Genomic DNA, 21,380 nt, shown 5'->3' on the forward strand with positions numbered 1-21,380 from the left:
CCCCTACTGATCAGGGAAGAACGGGGAGGATGACACATTTGTGTCTGCTCAGTTTCTGCAGAGCGACACGGACAGAACCCACTGTACTCTATGGGCAGCCAGGAGTAAACAGATTCTGCAGTCTGTTTACACTTGACTGCCCTCTGATCTGATCAGAATGGATCCCCTTACATTTTTTCTTCTTTTTTTTTTATGGGACCGGATTGGACCAGAAGTGTAAAGTGTATCCTGACACTTTACACCTACCAGTCCATAGGGGTGAATGGACTGTCCGAATAGGTCTGCCTGAATCCCTTCGTTCAAAAGGAGCCATGTTACACCCTAAATATGGGTGCAATTTTTAACATGGTACAAAAGGTGGAGTTAGCATTTAAAGTCCAAATAAAGTCTCCCACCTTTTTATTTTTTCTATAGTATACCACTGCTTATTATGATTTGTGACTGATTTCTGTTTAAAAACAACTTCCTCTCCTCACATTGCAATGCACTGTGCTGGTAGAGCTGAGTCACAGCCACACCCCTCATGTGTCCTTACCCAGATTTGTATTTCAGAGAAGGGCAGTGGAGTGTCTACATCACTGAGAATAATGGGTCGAACTCTGGTTCCTGTAGGATTGACCAGTCATATCTAGACACCTTGCACAACTGTTGTAACATGCTGAAAAATGAGGTGAATACGACAAAGTCTTTCTGGATACCTATCAATTTCTGTGACCTCACCTGGGCTTTAAACAAACTAAATGTGCAGAAATAATACCCAATGTTAAAAATGATTTACCTATGACAGACAATTTTGTTGTGGCCTTGCGGTTACCAGAAGGAAAGAGGGTTACTTCACAAGAATATTCTCCTTCATCAATGGCACGGACTGATGAAATGCGAAGCTTTATGTTTTCTGAAGGATCAATCAGCTCATAAGTGCTTGGGTCATTTATGTGAGTTCCATGTTGAGGACTGTAAACAGCTATGTTGTTGCCATTTTTTTCCCACATTATCTGGCTGACGTGGATTTTGGGGTCGTTGCTGCTGACAGTGCATGGCAAATTGACTTCCTGCCCGATGATACCGGTCACCTTGTCTTGGACAAAGATCTGCTGGGCCTGTAAGACTGAAAGTTGAGAAGCCAGTCAGTATGGCAGAGGGTAATAATAAAGTACAATATTAATAAAAGAAAGTTAGGCATATATAGGAACTAGTTTGGCAATGTTTTTGAAGAACAGTTATAATAATATTAAAATAAAACGGAGGACCTGACTGGCTGTTGGTAGAGTCAAGAATAGCTCTTCCTTCAGATATGTTGGATAAAGTCCACTGTATCATAATGCAGTCTAGAACATATACAGGGCCTATCATTCAAACGTAAACCAAATGTTACAATTGAGAATAATTGACACTCTTGTACTGTGCTGTAGCATCATCTGATGAGATGTGAGATGCTCAGCATTTCCTGGGATCTCATTGGAAGATGGTGACATCACCCCCTGCATTATGAGGGGAAACTTTTAGAACAGTTAATTGCAAGGTGGTGGTGGTAGAGTGAAAAAGAAAGGGGGGAAGCAAAGTAAATAAAAACATCCTTAATTACAAAAATACAATATGGCAGTATCCCAGAGGGTACTTAATACTGCCTTGCTTACAAAATATAGCCACCCCCCAAGGGATTGAGCAATGTAACTATGTGACAGAGAGAGCATGCGCAATAAAATATAGGTCTCTTACGCAAAAAGAGAATAAATAGCCAAGATCAAATCACACAATTTTTCACCATACTGGAAAGTCTCTCCATCCAAACCATCAGAAATATTAATGCGGAAAATGTAAAGCCTAAATGATAGCCAAAAAAGGGTAGAGTGCAAATTCTGGTACAGCTCTGCATGGTAGCCAATTGGCTTCTAACTTCAGCTTGTTCAATTAAGCTTTGACAAACAAAAGGAAGCCAATTGGATTCTGTGAAGAGCTGCATTGGATTTTGCATGCTCCAGTTTTAGTAAAAACAACCCCATTATTCAATTGTATTTTGGCTGACAAACAAAAAGCTTTATTGCAGCTTGGCGGATGCTTTAGTTCTCTTTTTTTCCTTTTTCCCCCCACCTGGTCAATCTGCCAATAATACACTTCCCGTCCTAGAGTGTCCAATGCTCATTCACTACTCTGTATCTATGAAATAGTCACGGAGTCACCCTAGGACAAGATATGTTTGGAGTACAGAGCTTCTCAACAGCTCCTACTCTCCCTAACAGAGATACTAATGTTCTCCATAGGGAGCAATGCTAAATGACAGTGCAACACATGCAAAGAGCACAGGGAGCCAAAAGGTTTTGTAGCAGGACCATCAGGGGTTTGTTTTGCACCTACTGAACGGATACTCTATAACAAAAAAAACTTATTTCGGTAGTATAATATACCAAAAGGTAGTAAAATAAGAGAAGCTAGTTGTTGGGGTATACATACAGGTTAAATTCCAATCTTTGCATATTGATAATTGGACAACGAGGTACTACTTGCAAAGTTTGGACCAACACAGGATCAGCACCGGACAGCTCCTGGAATACATGCAATAAGTGATCATTGTTCATTTAAGCCCGCTACTCATTTAAAATGAACAGCGCACATAGATGCGGTATTTATACCACATTTAATTATGCTACACTGCATTCAAATTTCCCTTTAACTACTCGTTAGGAATCAACGATACGCACCATGCGTTGCTGAGCAATTACAAGTGTGAATACTGCTCAGTTGAACAATCTTTCGTGAATTGAGGCCTTTGTAATATTTATGAAGGCTATCTATCACTGGGCTTCCTGATGCCCCAGATTTCCAAGAAATATCCAATTTCTTACAAAGAGAAAACGTTTTTTCATGGAAAGGAGACAGAAAGTGAATTGTTGGTACACGGCTCATATAACCTTTTTACAGCATGAAGCGTTTTCCCAGAAGGAATAGTGTCACGTTTATGGCCCAAGCGAAAGAATTGGTCTCTAATGTACCTAGAAGCCCCATTAAAACTAAGGAATGTAAATAAATTGTAATTGAAGGGCAGACTCTGTAATTTTGACTTGTAACAGTAATGCCCTGGAATTTAAACTCAGATCTTGCTGCTTGCTTCCATTCCCTTTTAGTGCTGTATATTTATATAAGGTGGTTTACATAGTGCAGAGGCAGAACAGATGGGAATAAATCAGCTGTAAACCAATCAACGGTAGGATAAACTGTAGCTTTTTAGGTCATAGCATATACAAGTATATTGTAAAACTTTGGAACCAAAGAGCTGGAATTATGGAATTTTAGTCCTTTACCAGCCTAAAGGGAATGCACAGACATTGCAAAAGATCTAATTCACCTATAAAATATTATCAATGTGTGATTAAGCTGAACTCCATGATCATGATATTTTTGGGCATAAATATGGTATAGTGCATCTTCTTGGTGACCAGTTTTTTCCCCATATTTTGTCTTTCTACACTATAAAAGGCCTGCCATTTGGTTGTCAATGAATTGATTAATCTTTTCAAATACTACCTTCAGGCAGGCAAGCTATGGTAGGTGCAGTGTGAGGACATCATTTTGGACAGTAAATCCCTGCAGAAATTATCCCTCTACTCACCGTCCATCTCTACCTCCTCTGTTCATTTATTCAAGAGGATTACAAGCCAAATGCAGCTGGCGATCTTGTAGTCAGTCTTCAAATCTCTAAGTGTAAGTGTGTAAAATGGGAAAAACTGACTAAAGCCTCTGCCACCTTCCAGAAGAAGAATGACTGAAGGCCTCTACCAACTTCCAGAAGAAGAACGGCTGAAGGCCTCTACCAACTTCCAGAAGAAGAACGGCTGAAGGCCTCTGCCACCTTCCAGAAGAAGAACGGCTGAAGGCCTCTGCCACCTTCCAGAAGAAGAACGGCTGAAGGCCTCTGCCACCTTCCAGAAGATGGCCAAAGGCCGTTGCCAAAGTTCTTACTTAACATAATCAGAAAGCAAACTTTCCCCTTTGGTCTACCTGTCAAGAAATCAACTCCTGATCTTAAACTGGCTACAACTCATGACTTGATTTATGTAACTTGTCAAAACAAATCATTTTTTTTTCATATCGCAGTAATCTGAGTGCTTGACTTTCTGTTGGACTCTACTGCAAAATTTGATAGTGGCACGAGGCTAGCCAAAACTTGGGAAACACCAGCATTTTCTACAATTCTGTTTTATTAGCCCTTTTGATCTCCCATGAAGTATTCCAGATTTGAGATCCTTCTCATGATCATACATGCATGCACTCTGAAAATGTGGCATGTATCCACAAGCTTACATGCAGCAATTATCAGGCCTGCACGAGCTGGCTGCAGATATGTAAATGAAATGCCTCAGGAGGGAAAAGATCTACACGCTTTATATACCTCTGAAGTATTTAACTCAGCTTGGCACTCCAACTCCACTTCTTGCAGTGAAAGTGGGGGGGAGGGTGGATGTCTCCTAGAAACCTACAAATACAATGAAAAGCTGTACCCAAGCAAAGAGATCTTGGATAAAAGAAAGCTTGCCTGGGTGAGGCTGATACAACAACAAACATCTTCAGCCAACTGGGGGTAGCCTGCTATCAGCAACAGATCCTAAATAAGGTTTTTAAAATGCTCAATTCATTAACTGTATAAAAGTACCTTAAATGCCAAAAGCCAAGACCAAATGGAATGCAGGCCATCTGTCAAAGCCAACTCCGAAAACAGGACTTGTTATTTTGTAGTAGCTAGTGGGCTACATGTATCATGCCAGATTCTATAGGTCTTTCTCAGAGACCACTACGGCAAGATATTCGTGCAGTGCTTTTGTCCTCCCTGCTATTCTTCCCTCAAAGCTTTCATACTTTACTCTGTCTGACCTAGGAAACTGTCTCAAATATTTTTGTAATTTCAAGTATATCAGGGAGACATTATTCATGACTAGGTTTCATGAGGACTGCACATTTAAGGCAGGGAAAGATTGAGTATACCTGACCATTAAAAGTGCCTGAAAGTCGATGAGTGACTCCAGCAATCAAGCCAAATATTCGATTTTGGTGGAGTTTATATTTTACACACAAGGCAGTGCAATAACACCTCTCAGCAAAGTCAAAAAGATATTTCCCAGTGTGTGGCAGACCTCTCAGTTCTTTTAATTTCCCAGTGTGACATTTGACAGAGTATTATTGTAAAGCAGGACAGGACATATATAACAGCCTTTCATTTTTGACACACTCACATGAACAAAAGGACTGGCTACAGTCAATCTTCAGAAGCATTGTGCTAGGATGAGTAATAAAATCCCCCACCCCCCACTTTATAAGGTTTGTGCATTCCAGATAAGCAATATGGGCTGACCACAAAAGACTTTTCACCTTCTGGAGATGATAGAATGTCCTGCTATCATACATTTAGTGAACCACTGATTTACCCATGAAGTGCAATGCAAAAGCTTCAGTTAGTCACTTTCTATCCGCATACCCTCACCTTCCCTTCACTTCCCTGCCACTCCATTCAGCTGCTTGAAGCAAAATACCTGGTATGCTAGGGAAACAGGGGCGGACTGACAACTCATGGGGCCCCCGGGCAATAGGGGATCATGGGGCCCCTGTGTCCTTGCCCAAACTCAAAAAATCCTATGAAAAAGGTACCAGGGGCATCTCATGGGGCCCCCTACTGACACTGGGCCCTCGGGCAGTGCCCGAGTTTCCAAATGGTCAGTCCGCCCCTGTAGGGGAATGTAATGCTACCTACCATCTTCCCCCCTGTGCTTTGTGCATGAGTGGCCAATCGCCAGAGCCCAACACCATCACTAAGCAGTTGGGGAAAAAGTCAGTTAGCCTTATGTAAGCTAATTTTGAAGACTTCATATACAAACTATAGTCTCCCACTTGGACTTTTTTACTGGTTGAGCAACAATGTCTAAGAGTCCAAATAAGCATTCTTTGGTCACAAAGTGATCGGGTAGCTTGCAGTCTGTGTGCAGCTTTCTCACCCACCTTCATGCTCGAAAAACAGGAGGGCTCATGCAATATAAGATATGCTTGCCACGGTTCTCAAATGTGTCTGGGTGACTTGAATTTCTGTACATATGTGGAGCACAAACAGTCACTCCAGTAGGTGAAAGCATTTGAGCTTAATTCAATTACATACACCAGTGGCACATACAACATCAGTCGCTCTCATCCAGGGTTCCTCCAGAGGTTGCTAGGGGTTCCTTGAGCAATAAATAATTTCTGCCTCTCAGATATGTAACCACTGACACCAATTATCATTTTAGCAACCTGTAAGGGGGCATTCCTCCTTCTGACCACAAATGAATTAAGCATTCTTTCCACGCACAACCTGGCTAATGTGCTATGATATACAGTACATATATAAAATGAGCTATAGATCTAGCATAGCTCCCAACTGTGCCTGATTGCGAGGGAACAAAATCCATCTGTCCCTCATTTTGGTCTGATCTATATAGTTGTATAAAAAAGTGAAGTGCACTAATTTTTCGATCAAAAAGTTTTACGGTGCTAAAATGGTCACCCAGTTTCTTTTTTTTTTTTTATTATAAATATTTATTAATTTTCATCCAAATACAAATCAAACACCTATTTCTATAAAAAAAAAAGAAGACATCAAATCAATATATTCTTATTGACATAATTTATCTATATCCCACTTCCCCTACCCTCCCCCTCCCCCCCCCCCCACTCTGCATTTCTCTTCTCTAAAAACCATTCTAAAATCCATTTTTATTTCAAGGGGTATAAATCATCATCATCATATATTTCACTTTTTCTCTATATTCTTCCCATTTTTTCCACTTTATATTATACTTCTCCATCATATCCACATGCATATAATACAATCTTTCCGTCGCACAAGTCTGATTCATTCTGACCATCCAATCTTCCTCTGTCGGCACCTCCCTTTTTTTCCAGAACCTAGTTTCTAAATGTCTGCATTTGTAAAACTTCAAAAGCCAATATAAAAGGAATAGTAGTGGTTAAAGTACTTGTGGGTTTAACCATTCATTTTTTTTGTAGAATTACCCTTTAAGGAGGCATGGCAGGGGGTGTATCCTATGCCTACATACTTTTGCTAATAGGTGTCCCTTGCTCCCATCTCAGAAAGATAGGAGGTATGATATAGTAATTATTAGCAGGGGTTCCAAAGGACCTGAAAGTTAAATTTCAACAGTTTATCTATGTTGCTTTACTGCAGTGGTCTCCAAACTGCTGCCTGTGGGCCAGATGTGGTCCTTTGATTGCCTTTATCTGACCCTTAGGGCACTATTCCTCCCACTGACACCAACAATGGGGCACTGTTCCTTCCACTGACACCAGTGATGGGGCACTATTCCTCCCACTGACACCAGTGATGGGGCACTATTCCTCCCACTGACACCAGTGATGGGGCACTATTCCTCCCACTGATACCAATGATGGGGCACTATTCCTCCCACTGACACCAGTGATGGGGCACTATTCCTCCCACTGACACCAGTGATGGGGCACTATTCCTCCCACTGACACCAGTGATGGGGCACTATTCCTCCCACTGACACCAGTGATGGGGCACTATTCCTCCCACTGACACCAGTGATGGGGCACTATTCCTCCCACTGACACCAGTGATGGGGCACTATTCCTCCCACTGACACCAGTGATGGGGCACTATTCCTCCCACTGACACCAGTGACGGGGGCACTATTCCTCCCACTGACACCAGTGACGGGGGCACTATTCCTCCCACTGACACCAGTGACGGGGGCACTATTCCTCCCACTGACACCAGTGACGGGGGCACTATTCCTCCCACTGACACCAGTGACGGGGGCACTATTCCTCCCACTGACACCAGTGACGGGGGCACTATTCCTCCCACTGACACCAGTGACGGGGGCACTATTCCTCCCACTGACACCAGTGACGGGGGCACTATTCCTCCCACTGACACCAGTGATGGGGCACTATTCCTCCCACTGACACCAGTGATGGGGCACTATTCCTCCCACTGACACCAGTGATGGGGCACTATTCCTCCCACTGACGCCAATGTTGGTACACTATTCTTTGCCCCAATGCCAATGATGGGGCACTATTATTTGCACTGATACCAATTATGGAGCACTATTCCTCCCACTAATGCCAATGATGGGGCACTATCCCCCTCCCCCCCACCTCATGAATAGCAAGGATGAGGCACTATTCATCCCACTGACTCCAGCCATGGAAATTACTCTTCCCACTGGTACAAATGATGAGGCTCTATTCCTCCTCCTACTGCCCACAGGTGTTATGCAATTTTTTAACCCCTACTTACCACCAAGTTTAAGGAATTTTCTACTCACACTGGCCACAATCCAGCCCTCCTAAAGTCTGAAGGACAGTAAACTGGCCATTAGCTTAGAACGTTTGGAGACCCTTGCTCTACTATATCATGGACATAATTCACAGAATAAAGAAGAGAAGGTCTCTCGAAAGGATTTATATAATCTTACCTCACCATATAGCTAGAGGGTGACCCCTTTACTCCTTTTGTTATCTCCCCACCTCTAGACTGCTCTTTGGACTAGGGATGAGCACCACCCTACTGGTGAGTTCCTCCATGATTATTCTACATTTTAAAAAGCTAAATACATGAACAGCACTTTGCAAGGGAAGAGAACCACTGGAATTGTATGTAACTGCTATCGCCGCTATAAAAATAGGACCTGTAGGATGAACTAAATTCATATAAGCTCTTCTTCAATAAATATTTAAAAATACCGTATTTTTATACACCTTATATTTTTTATATACCTAACTGAACCAAAGAGTATTTTTTCATTTGCCTGGAATTCTGCCTTAAGATAGTCCTCCTCTTCTGTGAATTTAGATGCCTATTTAAAGTCAGAACAAAAAAAAAACAACTTGCCACATCCATGGCAACCAATCAGATTCTATCATCTATATTCCATCCAAGTACACTGGTTGCTTTGACAACACCTTTTTTGAGAAACGGTTCATAATTATCACCTTCTGTTTGTAGCTTAGAAAAAAAAACTTCAAGAAAAAAAAAAAAAAAAAAAGTTCTTGATGCATGAAGTCCACGGTGACCCATCAACTCTTTATTTTTAGAAATATGTTTGGCAACCATAAACTAACTCAAAAGATATCTTTTCAAAAGAACGGAGAGCTACAAAACAATCTAGCATATCTCTGGTGACTATAAGGGGAAAAAGGTTTATAGCTACTGTATGAAGTGATGGAATTTTGGTTCAGTCTGTTGAAAAACATTAACAACCTCAGTGAAGTTGGTTTGGCCTGTTTCTAGACATCTGCTTTATGTCAATGCCTTTAAAATCCTTATGTGGCAGGAGATAAGATTACAACATAAACATGCCCACATTACTATTTAGGTGAACTTTGGAACAGTTCAGAGAAAATTCTACAATATAAAAAAAAAAGGTAAAAAATTCCTGTAGGACCACAGTTCCTTATCATGGTGCAGACTGTATAATCTGGTGCCATACCACAAAATGGAATTCCAGTTTTTTGTTTTTTTTTAATAGATCAGGTTTTCTGTATGTGAAGGGCAGCAAGGAACTAAGATGGGTGTAAAAAGGAACGTATCTCCTGTACCAGAAGCAGGATTCCCAGATTACCATAAAAAGGATTGGGGTGGACTTGTGCACCAAAGTCTGGGTAGGTAGGTAGTCTGTTCTCTAGCTGTATGTTTAAGGCTTGAGTTTAAAATACAAGTGGAGTGGGTCTTTAAAAGCAAAAAAAAAAAAAAAATAATAATAATCTCCTGGCCACAGCCAGTTTGGGGTCTGCGCTGAAAAGCTTTTGCGTGCTTCAAATTGGTTTTATAATTCCATATGAGTCTATGAGAATGCAAAACCCATTTGAAGCAGGTAAAATGCATATTGGAAGGTGGTAAACTGCAGGTCAAATGCACCAGTCAATGACCTCCGAAGTGTCTTGAACTGATGCCACTGATATAGGCATCAAAAGACCCCGTGTCTGCCCCTGTGCTCGTTTTTTTACAGACCATCAGATCTGCAGTCAAATTTTTAGCAGCAACAGTTTCATACCAAATGCATGGCTTTGGTGGTAGGTGGTGGTGGTGGGGGGGGGGGGGGGGGGGGGGATTGGGGTGTAAAGTTGACAAGTAAGATGCAAAACCTCTTTTTTGAGCTGGACAGGGGGCCTTCATGGTATAGTTTCGCACACATTAACCTTATAGTATATAAAAGAGAACTGGAAAAGTAATGAGCTGCTCTATGTGGAAGGGCTGGGAATTAATAAAGTGCCAGAAGCAAATCATATAGGCATAACCAATCTGCAATAATTTTGATTGTCCGGTAATGGCATGGCTGTAGCCAGTTCTCTTTTATATGCTATAAGAGCCTATACCATGAGGGCCCCCCTGTCATTTTCCCTCCAGCCACCTCAGTGGCAGTTCGCAGTGGGTTTTTCTGTGGTCCTAACTGGGACATTTACAAAGATGGTGACAGCATATACTTCCTGATTTTAAACATGGTGGTTACTAGTAATCATTTTTCTCACAAAAGGGCTGCCATGCCTCATATCTAGGCACCTCTGAGGAAGAGATTTTGTTCCTGTCTCGAAACGCGTCACAGGTCTGGTTATTGGTCTGTACAATATGGTCTCCTTTTTGTGAATTTTATGTGAATTATGATTGATATGCAAAACATATAACCGCTGATGATTTTTATTTTATACAATAAAGTTTTGAATAAAGTTTTGCTTATCGTTTTACAATGTTTTACAGTTTTACAGTTTATGCCTTAAAAGTCCCATTCTAAGAGGGGTTTTGCTTGTTGTCTATATTTTGGGGATGATGGCACTATCCAACACTACACCAGTGTTGTTCAGTTTCAATAAACACCTAAAACTGCAAAAACACCAACAACTTCCTGAAAACAAAAGAAAAACCTAATTAAAAAAAGGACGGGTTTTCTCTAGAGATGTGGGCAGCACAGTGGGTATATTTTTAGCACTTCTGCCTGGAAGTACTTGTCAAGGTCCTACCTTTCCTCAGGGCTTGTGCTGCTCCATGTGCTGGCATCCAACTTAGGTGTCTGCAAAGCATTGTGGGATCCTTTATGCTTTCAGCCTCTGTGGCTCCTCCCCCAGGAGGTGGCGGCTTATCACATATAAGTCTGCTGTTTGTAGCTGTCCATTGCATTCGTGTCCTGTCTGTTGCACAGCAGCAAGCTCCTGTTTAGTTCTCATTGCTCTTCTGGATACCGACTCGGCTTTGGCAAGACTCCTTCCTGGCTTCTGACCCCGACGCTGGCGACCATCCTTCCTGGCTTCTGACCCCGGCTCTGGCGACCATCCTTCCTGGCTTCTGACCCCGGATCTGGCGACCATCCTTCCTGGCTTCTGACCCCGGCTCTGGCGACCATCCTTCCTGGCTTCTGACCCCGGCTCTGGCGATCATCCTTCCTGGCTTCTGACCCCGGCTCTGGCGATCATCCTTCCTGGCTTCTGACCCCGGCTCTGGCGATCATCCTTCCTGGCTTCTGACCCCGGCTCTGGCGACCATCCTTCCTGGCTTCTGTCCTACCAAGTCATCCGCTGTTGCTGTTGGACTTGCATAGACTGTCTTGTTTTTGTACAATAAACCTACCTTCAATTGCACCTCTTTGTGTGTCTGGCTCCTCGCTCCCTGACAGTACTAGGGTCGTTGGTTTGAATCCCAACCACGGCACTACCTGCCTGGAGTTTGCATTTTATCACTGTGCCTACATGGGTTTCCTCCCATACTCCAAAAGACATGCTGGTAGGTAAATTGGCCCTAGTATGTGTATGTATGAATGTAAGTTAGGGACCTTATATTGTACACCCCCAGGGGCGGACTGACCATTGGGAAACTTGGGCACTGCCCAAGGGCCCGGGGTCAGTACGGGGCCCCATGAGATGCCCCTGGTACCTTTTTCATAGGCTTTTTTGAGTTTGGGCAAGGACACAGGGGCCCCATGATCCCCTATTGCCCGGGACCCCATGAGTTGTCAGTCCTCCTCTGTACGCCCCTTGAGGTTTACGCACTGATGTGAATGTACAATATATATGTACAGTGCTGCATAAATTGACGGCGCTATACAAGTACCTGAAATAAAAAAAAAAAATTAAAAAAAAAGTGTTCTTGCCAAGGTGGGAAGTAGCTTCATAACTATTTCAAGGCTGCTTTCGTCTCATAACTTTACACCCACGATTGTCCAAATCCAGCCACACTCCTGGCACACAAACTCCCGACCTGTTGGATAAACAAAGTATCTCACACACTGCTAATAATGTCTAGAGGAAGAGGCCTGTGCAGCGAACACCGCCGCAATTACACGCACATTACTTCACCTCTGCAATCCAGGCTCGCCAAAGCCTTTGTGAGGCAGACACCTGTAGAATATTAATGCACAAAAGCTTTTTTCCCCCCTTCTCTTGCCGCGAAAATCGACCTCCAGATGACAGAACAGCCATGGAAACACAGCAATACAGTACAGAAAAGCTATTTTTAGCAGAGCTCGTCATGGCCTACATGTCTACCTGCCAGCCACACAAAAATCCAAGGCTGAATGTGCCATTTAAAGCAAAACAATGGAGGCTTTATATCTCATACTTGCGGCTTTTTATAATCAAACTTAGTGAGACGATGAACAGGAAGAGTTTCATGGAGCACAGAGAGAATGGGAATCCCTATAGTGATGGGGAACGATTGTTCTAAAGTCCCTGCAGACAGTCATTGAAAAATCCACATGCGTGGATCTTCCTTGGAACTTTTAGTGACACCATCTTGGTGTGTGCGGTATCAACGTCAAACTCCTATGTCAGTTTGCTTATCCATACCATAGATCCCATGATGCTTTGCCAGGTCATCTAACTAATGCAGGGAGGTATGAAAATAAATGCAGTCATTAGTCTTATAAATTAGAATAGTTACATAGTTAGTCTGGCTGGAAAAAGACAAAAGTCCATCCAGTTCAACCAGTAAAAAAAAAAAAAAAAAAAAAGTTATAATCCTATACCCACAGTTGATCCAGCAGAAGGCAAAAAAAACCCCAGCAAAACATGATCCAATTTGCTCCTGCAGGGAAAACAATTCCTTCCTGATCCCATGAGAGGCAATCGGATATTCCCTGGATCAACTTTACCTATAAATGTTAGTATCCAGTTATATTCTGTGTATCTAGGAAGGAATCCAGGACTTTTTTAAAGCAATCCATTGAGCTGGCCAGAACCAAATCTTGAGGGAGTCTATTCCACATTCTCACAGCTCTCACTGTGAAGAAACCTTTCTGTGTTTGGAGATTAAATTTATTTTCCTCCAGACGTAAAGAGTGCCCCCTTGTCCTCTGTGATGACCTCAGGGTGAATAGCTCTACACCGAGTTCATTATATGAACCACTGATGTATTTATACACAGAGATCATATCCCCCCCTTATGTATTATACATGGAGATCATATCCCCCCTTATGTATTATACATGGAGATCATATCCCCCCTTATGTATTATACATGGAGATCATATCCCCCTTATGTATTATACATGGAGATCATATCCCCCCCTTATGTATTATACATGGAGATCATATCCCCTTTATGTATTATACATGGTGATCATATCCCCCTTATGTATTATACATGGTGATCATATCCCCCCTTATGTAGTATACATGGAGATCATATCCCCCCTTATGTATTATACATGGAGATCATATCCCCCCCTTATGTATTATACATGGAGATCATATCCCCCCCTTATGTATTATACATGGAGATCATATCCCCCCTTATGTATTATACATGGAGATCATATCCCCCCCTTATGTATTATACATGGAGATCATATCCCCCCCTTATGTATTATACATGGAGTTCATATCCCCCCTTATGTATTATACATGGTGATCATATCCCCCTTGTGTATTATACATGGTGATCATATCCCCCTTATGTATTATACATGGAGATCATATCCCCCCCTTATGTATTATACATGGAGATCATATCCCCCCTTATGTATTATACATGGAGTTCATATCCCCCCTTATGTATTATACATGGTGATCATATCCCCCTTATGTATTATACATGGTGATCATATCCCCCTTATGTATTATACATGGAGATCATATCCCCCCTTATGTATTATACATGGTGATCATATCCCCCTTATGTATTATACATGGAGATCATATCCCCCCTTATGTATTATACATGGAGATCATATCCCCCCTTATGTATTATACATGGTGATCATATCCCCCTTATGTATTATACATGGAGATCATATCCCCCTTGTGTATTATACATGGTGATCATATCCCCTCTTCTCAAGAGAGAATACAATTCAGTAATACTTTAAACTTCAACTGACCATAAAAAAAGATGGCACACTGGCCAGGCAAAAGGTCTAAAAAAAAAAAAAAAAAAAAAAGTTTTCAGGCCGCAGGGATCCAAAAATAAAAAAAAATATAGCTCACAGTGCTATAAATGTGATTTGTAGGTTGGAGAGAGTTTTCTTTTTTTAAAAATGGAGTGTACTTAAAGTGTTACTAAACCCACAACAGTAACATCAGTCTGTATATGCAGTAAAGCATGCTTGTTATACTCACTGTGGAACCTAAGGGGTTAATCCTCTGCATTGTGTAAAAAGGCTGTTTGATCCTGTCTTTTCTGACCCTCCCCTTCTAGTACTGTCCCCCATCTATCTGCTGATAGAACAGAGCCTTGGGGGCAAGCTGCACATGCTCAGTTTGGTGTCTATTGCTAGAGAGGTTTTTGTTTCTTGGGAGAGTACATGTGATCAGCATTGTCCAGACAGAGGGTCAGGAGTCATGCATCCTCATAGGACAATTAGGGGAGAATGAAAACTCCTCCTACAAGCTTTAACCAGTGCTCTGCTGGACACTGATAAAAAAAAGTCACAAGACTGCTATAACTGCAGATGAGAAAAAGGTATTTAGCAGTTTATATTTACTACAATAATTGCAATTCCATGTTCTATGTACTGTGGGAGACCGGATATAGGGAATGCAGAGTCCAGGGTTTAGTAGCACTTGAAATCTCTATGAGTGAAAATTTTAGTGACCGCTTACATTAGTGGTCCGTGCAAGCATGAGAACAATCTGCCACTGCTCTCTCCTTAAGGAACCTCCAACAACCTCTGGGGGAACTACACTTTATTAGGTCCACCTGTTCAATTGCTTGGTAACACAAATTGCTAGTCAGCCAATCACATGGCAGAAACTCAATGCATTTAGGCATGTAGACAAGGTGAAGACGACTTGTTCAAACTGAGCATCAGAATGGGGGAGAAAGGGGATTTAAGTGACTTTGAATGTGGCATGGTGGCAGACGGGCTGGTCTGAATATTTAAAAAAACTGCTCATCTACTGGGATTTTCATGCACAACCATCTCTAAGGTTTACAGAGAATGGGCAGAAAAAGAGAAATATCCAGTGAGTGGCAGTTGTGTGGACAAAAATGCCTTGTTGATGTCAGAGGTCAGAGGAGAATGGGACAGACTGGTTGCTGCAACATTCAGTAGGGTCAGAATTTGGTGTAAACAACGTGAAAGCATGGATCCATCCTGCCTTGTATCAACGATTCAGGCTGGTGGTGGTGTAATAGTGTAGGAGATATTTTCTTGGCACTAGCAAGGTGTACCTAATAAAAGTGGCTGGTGAGTGTAGTTTCACTTTCTTTATAAAACCATAATTTTGTTTAGTACTTTATCTTATTATAAAACTGTACTTTGCCCTTTGAGGGCAACTCAGCAAGTTTACTTAACAGTCCTAAATGAGCTAAAATTGGCAATGGGTATGGGTCCCCTTTTAACAAGGTTTCCTTATGAAAAAAAAAAAAAAAAATGGGTGGTAGATTCTAGACAGCTAAATCACCTAAACATTCCTTTGAGAGCAAATCAACAAGTTTACTTAATAGCTGTCCAAAAATGTAAGTTTCCCTAAATAAAAAGAAAAAAAATAAATAAACGAGTGGCAGATTCTAGACAGCTAGATCACCTAAAAGTTCCTATGTTGATAGGCAAGAGAAAGTCCCGGCGTCCAACGTCATTTCCGGTGAAGTGGAACGCACGCTGAGCGGTGCGTTCCAGGGGCCATCTTGCCCAGTGGAGGAAGCTGATTCTGAGGTCTGTCATCCTGCTGGGTTACCTGGCTGTGAGGTCTTATTGAAAGATTTATGGAGAATCGTTATTACTACAATAAAATGCTGGTTATTAACCTTATAAATGTGAGTGGTCTGGTTTAAGGGTTAGGGGATTGAAAGTCATAACGGTATCACGCTATTTGGCTTTTTTCTTCCTGAATTTTTGGTGGAGTCGGTGAGGGGAGGAATCGGAGGAGAATATCTATGTTCTAGAGGAGGCAATATCTGGAGGCTAATAAAAAAGGGGGTCCAGGAGCCCTTAATAATCCTGAAAGGTGTTATACTCACCAAACATCTGGTGAGTGCAGTTCATGTTGGTTTTGCACTGGTGGATGGACTATTATTGGCACTGAAGAATTTTTAGCTTGTTTTTTTATCACGGGACGTTTTTTTTGGATATGTCACTGGACTTTATAATTTTCTTGTTTTTTGTATGTGCCACAAAATATTTTGTTTTTTGACACTGATATATAAATTGTAATAATTTGCATTAATATTGTTTATAGGTTGAGTATTGTATAGATTGCTTCCTGGCGTGTTTTGTGCTGTTTTTAGTTGAAAAAAAAGAGAAAGTCGCACTCTCTTTCTTCTCTTTTTCTTTCTATTTCATGTTGTAAAGAATGCACCAGGGGCAGTGGAAAACCCTCAATGAAACAGGAGGGAAACTCCAAGGTGAGCCTGAACACAGCAAGGAATTAGGTTGGAGAGACCTCACCATTGAGCCACTGATGAAGGCCAGATCCCTAACAAGGACTTAGCCCAGCCCCTGAACAGAAACCATACTTGAAATAGTGGCTAAATGGTCAGCACTTCCACCTGGCAGTATTAGGGTCATTGGTTCAAATCCTAACCATGGCATCACCTGCCTGGAGTTTGCATGTTCTCCCTGTGTGGGTTTCCTCTTGGTATTCTGGTTTCCTCCTACACTCCAAAGACATGCTGGTAGGTTAACTGGGTCCTGTCTAAATTGGCCCTAGTATGTGTATGTATGATTGTAAGTTAGGGAATTTAGATTGTATGTCCCTTGAGGGCAGGGACTGATGTGAATGTACAATATATATGTAAAGCGCTGCATAAAATTGACGGCGCTATAGAAGTACCTGTAATAAATAAATAAAATATCATTGCAGGGTGGACTGATCTTTAAAGGGTCATTTGAAATGGATTTTATTGCTTAAATTGGTTACCTAACTATATTGAAACTAGCTACCCTCCTGGCTGATAAGAAATGGAGACAGCCAAGACCAAAACAGAAAAATGGTTGCACTGCACCATGGCCGTTCAAGTATCTTCCGTCTCTTTCAATCATCATCATAACTATAGGAAGCAAATATGTTGCTGGGTGGAGGAAGAAGCAGAGTCTGTCATGTTCATGATATATGCGTCCAACTCCATATAAAATGTTGGACGGTACTCGATGACAGATATACTGCTAAATATAGAGATTAATCAAATGGTGTCAGTCACTGCATTCATTGCACCACACCCTCACTAATGCTACACTATTTTTGCTTCATAAACTATGGCATTGCCCAAATTATATAAAAAGATACTTAATGTGCCATACTCAGTCATAAATCCTGCTAGTCACCTACTATAACAGTCACCCAGGAACACACGCACACACTCTTAAAATGATTATTTCCCCAGGACTTCTTTCTTGTGATATAAACTATGAGGAATGGTATATGGTATGTGACTTTCATCATTTACAACAGGTGCCCTTAACAAATCTTCAGTTCAGTATACGGCAGGCAGAGACTCCAAAGACGCTTTGTTTAAAGTGTACCTGCCAAACAGAAGGAAACCATTTTCTGAGCCAAGTGCATTGAAATAAAAAAAAAGAGAATGGAAACAGATTTGCCAAGATTTTGGGGGATCTAATCATTTCTAAAAAAAAAAAAAGAAAAAAAAAAAAAAAAAAAGTATAATATATATATATACACAGTGTATATATATATATATATAAACACATCACCGTAACAGGAGTTTCTTGGTCCTCCCTACTGTAGCCGAACCTAAAACAAAAAGCCAATAAGTCAAATGAGCTCCATAGACTTGTATACTGCCATACTGGACTGTGGGAGTCCTAAATGGGAGCCATGCTGTGGAATCCTATGGACCATGGAACCACAGTACCCATAAGGTGACAGTATGAGGGAGGAGGAAAGGCTGTACTTCTCGGCTGCAGACCCAGGGGCTTTCTTTTTTGCCAGATGGAGGCCAGAGTGGGCACACCTGTCTTTCTGGGTGCGTGCCCATCTGACACAAGTCAGAGATCAGGGTCCTGTGTGCTGGGGACCAGAGTGATCAGAATCTGCAGAGGCTAAGGACTGAGCTAATGGTTAGACATAGACCTTTGCTGCAGAGAGACCTGAGCTGGGCTAAGGACCAGAGCCATTACAGGCAGATTCAGAGAACATCTGAACAGTAGGACTGATCCTGCCATACCGCTGGCACTGGTGCAAGGGCACTGCTGCCATAGACCTTGTTGCTGCTAGAAGGGCCTGAGCAAACAGAGATTGGACATTTGACTGGCAACCTTTATCACTTCATGCAGCCTTTACATTTATTGTATTTATTTGCACCACTGTAAAGACTGCGCCCAAACGTTACCCAGCTGAAGAACTAGGGCAAAGGTCTGTCTTGTTAGATAGCTGCTCTAGTAGGACTTCATTTGCTGCCATAGTTAAGGGGAGGACTTCCACAAGAAGACCTGGGTCTCAGCATAGTTATTTCTAGAGGGCACTCTAGGTGAATAGTATACTGGTTGCAGGAAAGTTATAACTGCATTGTTCACCATCATAGTTATTGCCATTCATTCCATTGCTTTGTGCGGATTTGATGGTTACCAGGTATAGGTTACACCTGCTACCTAGAGTTCCACACCAACCTGCTACAAGTTAATGATCATACTGTCTAGCGAATTGTGATTAGCTGAATTCTCCATTTACTTATTTATAAAACTACTGCCATTTACCTCAATCCATAATATATTAAGTTATGTTTTCATTAACTGGTCTGGTGTCCTGGTACGGAGTTTTACTTGGTACTCATATCTGTGCTCTCAATAGCATAGCAAGATTTAACTGCCTAACCTGGTAGCCCATAGAGTCAAGGCACAGAACAGGGAGACCAAACCAGCCAGCGGCTCCGCTAACGCTACATTCATGTTCGAAGAAAAAACTTGTCTATGTGCAGTTTGTAATTTCCTCTTTAAATGTCTAAGTACATGGGAGCAGCCTTTTTGAACTTCTGATCTCCATTCTTAATTAAAAAAAAAAAAAAAAAAAAAAAAAAAAAAAGTAATTTTTGGTGTATGACCTGGGCTGCCTAGACTAGGAGCTCAGTAATAGCATTTCATTTATGGCAACAAAGGTACTTTTTTTACTTTTGGGCAGAGCCTCTCTGCTGACGTCATCACATTGTCCGCCATCTTGGAATATCTGTGTATGATATGAATGCTGCCCATTTCTTCTTGTAAGTAAGATTTTATTTCCACATTAAAGATACTTTGATTTTACTGCACTATGAGAGGCACGTTTTATTCTTACTGCACTGGGAGAGGCACTTTTTATTCTTACATGGGCTCATCTTGAAATCAATATCGGAATGCCTTACTGACATCTATGTGGAATCTGGGTCCCAGTCAAAGTATAGGAGCCGGGACGGAGCTGTGTTTATACAGAGCCTACTATGACCCACTATAATTAAGGGGTCTGCTTATCCGGTAAGCCTCCATTTTGCCTATATGGTGGTGGTCCATTCACTTTGGTGGTTTTGTAGATGGAATGAAGATCATCACTACTGATTATTACACCCAGGAAACTGATGTTTTTTCATGAACCGTCTGCTAAGGCTGCTATTCACGTGGACTCTGAGCACTTATTGTCCTGCAAATGGAGTGTTTGTGATTATTATTATACAGTATTTATAAAGCGCCAATAGTTCGCTCAGCGCTGTACAATATTATATTCATATGATTAATTCTGAGCACTTTACGGTTTATTTATCAGCTGTTTTTCATATGTTTTCATGGATCTGTCACTTTACTCACACAGAGCAACATTAATTGTTTACATATTCTTAAATCGAGAGAAGGTGCCCTCTTAAAGTGTTTGTGGCTTTGTACTATGCAAGTCTGGAAAATGTGTGCAGTTTCTTTATTATTTCATAGTAGTAATGTGATTTGGTATTGCTGATATCTTGCCCTGTTCATGAAAAATGTGAATCTAAATGACAGAACACTTAAAATGTCAATATTTAGCAGATTTAAAACATTTAACTCATGCAACACAGCAATTTAATCCTTTTGTGATGACTAGAGCAGCCTTTCTCAACCAGGGTGCCCAGGCACCCTGGGGTGCCTTGAGGTTTCTTCAGAGGTGCCTTGGGAAAATGTCTACAAATTGCCCAAAACTTGTATACAAGCCTGTGAGTGGAACAAGCCTGCCTTTTAGTTACACAAAGCCACAGGTTCATTGTGCACCATTACGGCCTTCTAACCACCGGCGTCCTGACAACCAATGACATCATTAGTTGATAAGGAGGATGTCAGCTGCCTGCACAGCATCCTAGTTTGACCCTCCCCCGCCCCTCTCCATCAGTGCTGGGGTCACATTAGCTCAGTGATGGAGAAAAACTGAGGGAGAAGAGAAACATTGAAATACTAGTCAGTACCAGTGTGCAAAAGTGTATTTGCTTTGGAAGAATAAATCACCTCCAATATTGGGTGTGCTTTGTGTGTGGATGTTGTTGTGTTATATAAAACTATTAGAATAGTTTTTCACATTTTAGAATGGGGTGCCCTTTTAAAATTATGGACAGTCTAGAGACACCCTATTTTAGAATGAGGTGCCTCAAGACTTTTCTATCATTTTAAAGGGTGCCTTGGGACTGTCCATTATTTTAAAGGGTGCCTTGACTGAAAAAAAGTTGAGAAACACTGGACTAGAGCATAGTTTCGCCCTCCCATGTTTAAAAACCTTGGGTAGCCACTGTACCACATTGAAACGGACAGCAGAAAGCATGCCATAAAGTGAAACCTTACTACAGTAAACTGCAAAATGGTGTCACTTGTGTCTCTGACCTGAGCTAATGTAACTGTCCCCATACATTTAGTATACAAATGTTGTATAATGGGTTTTAATAATTATTTGCAGAATCCATGCACATGGCTCCCAAAAATGAAGATTTAAAATGTAGTAATAGCTGA

At 41.5% G+C, this 21,380-nt stretch overlaps 1 protein-coding gene across 2 annotated transcripts in view; it reads right to left on the reverse strand.

Annotated features, from left to right (window-relative positions):
* Window positions 1-21,380, reverse strand: part of NECTIN2 (nectin cell adhesion molecule 2) — a 166,485-nt gene that overhangs the window by 111,474 nt on the left and 33,631 nt on the right. For both annotated transcript variants that reach the window (XM_089655204.1, XM_089655203.1), the window contains exon 2: window positions 779-1,108. In XM_089655204.1, coding sequence (XP_089511330.1) covers window positions 779-1,108 — 330 coding nt within the window. The remainder of the gene's footprint in view (window positions 1-778; window positions 1,109-21,380) is intronic.

The sequence above is a fragment of the Staurois parvus genome, unplaced genomic scaffold (genome assembly GCF_062004578.1).
Source record: "Staurois parvus isolate SC_StPar_1 unplaced genomic scaffold, SC_StPar_1.0 ptg000827l, whole genome shotgun sequence".
Taxonomy (NCBI): domain Eukaryota; kingdom Metazoa; phylum Chordata; class Amphibia; order Anura; family Ranidae; genus Staurois; species Staurois parvus.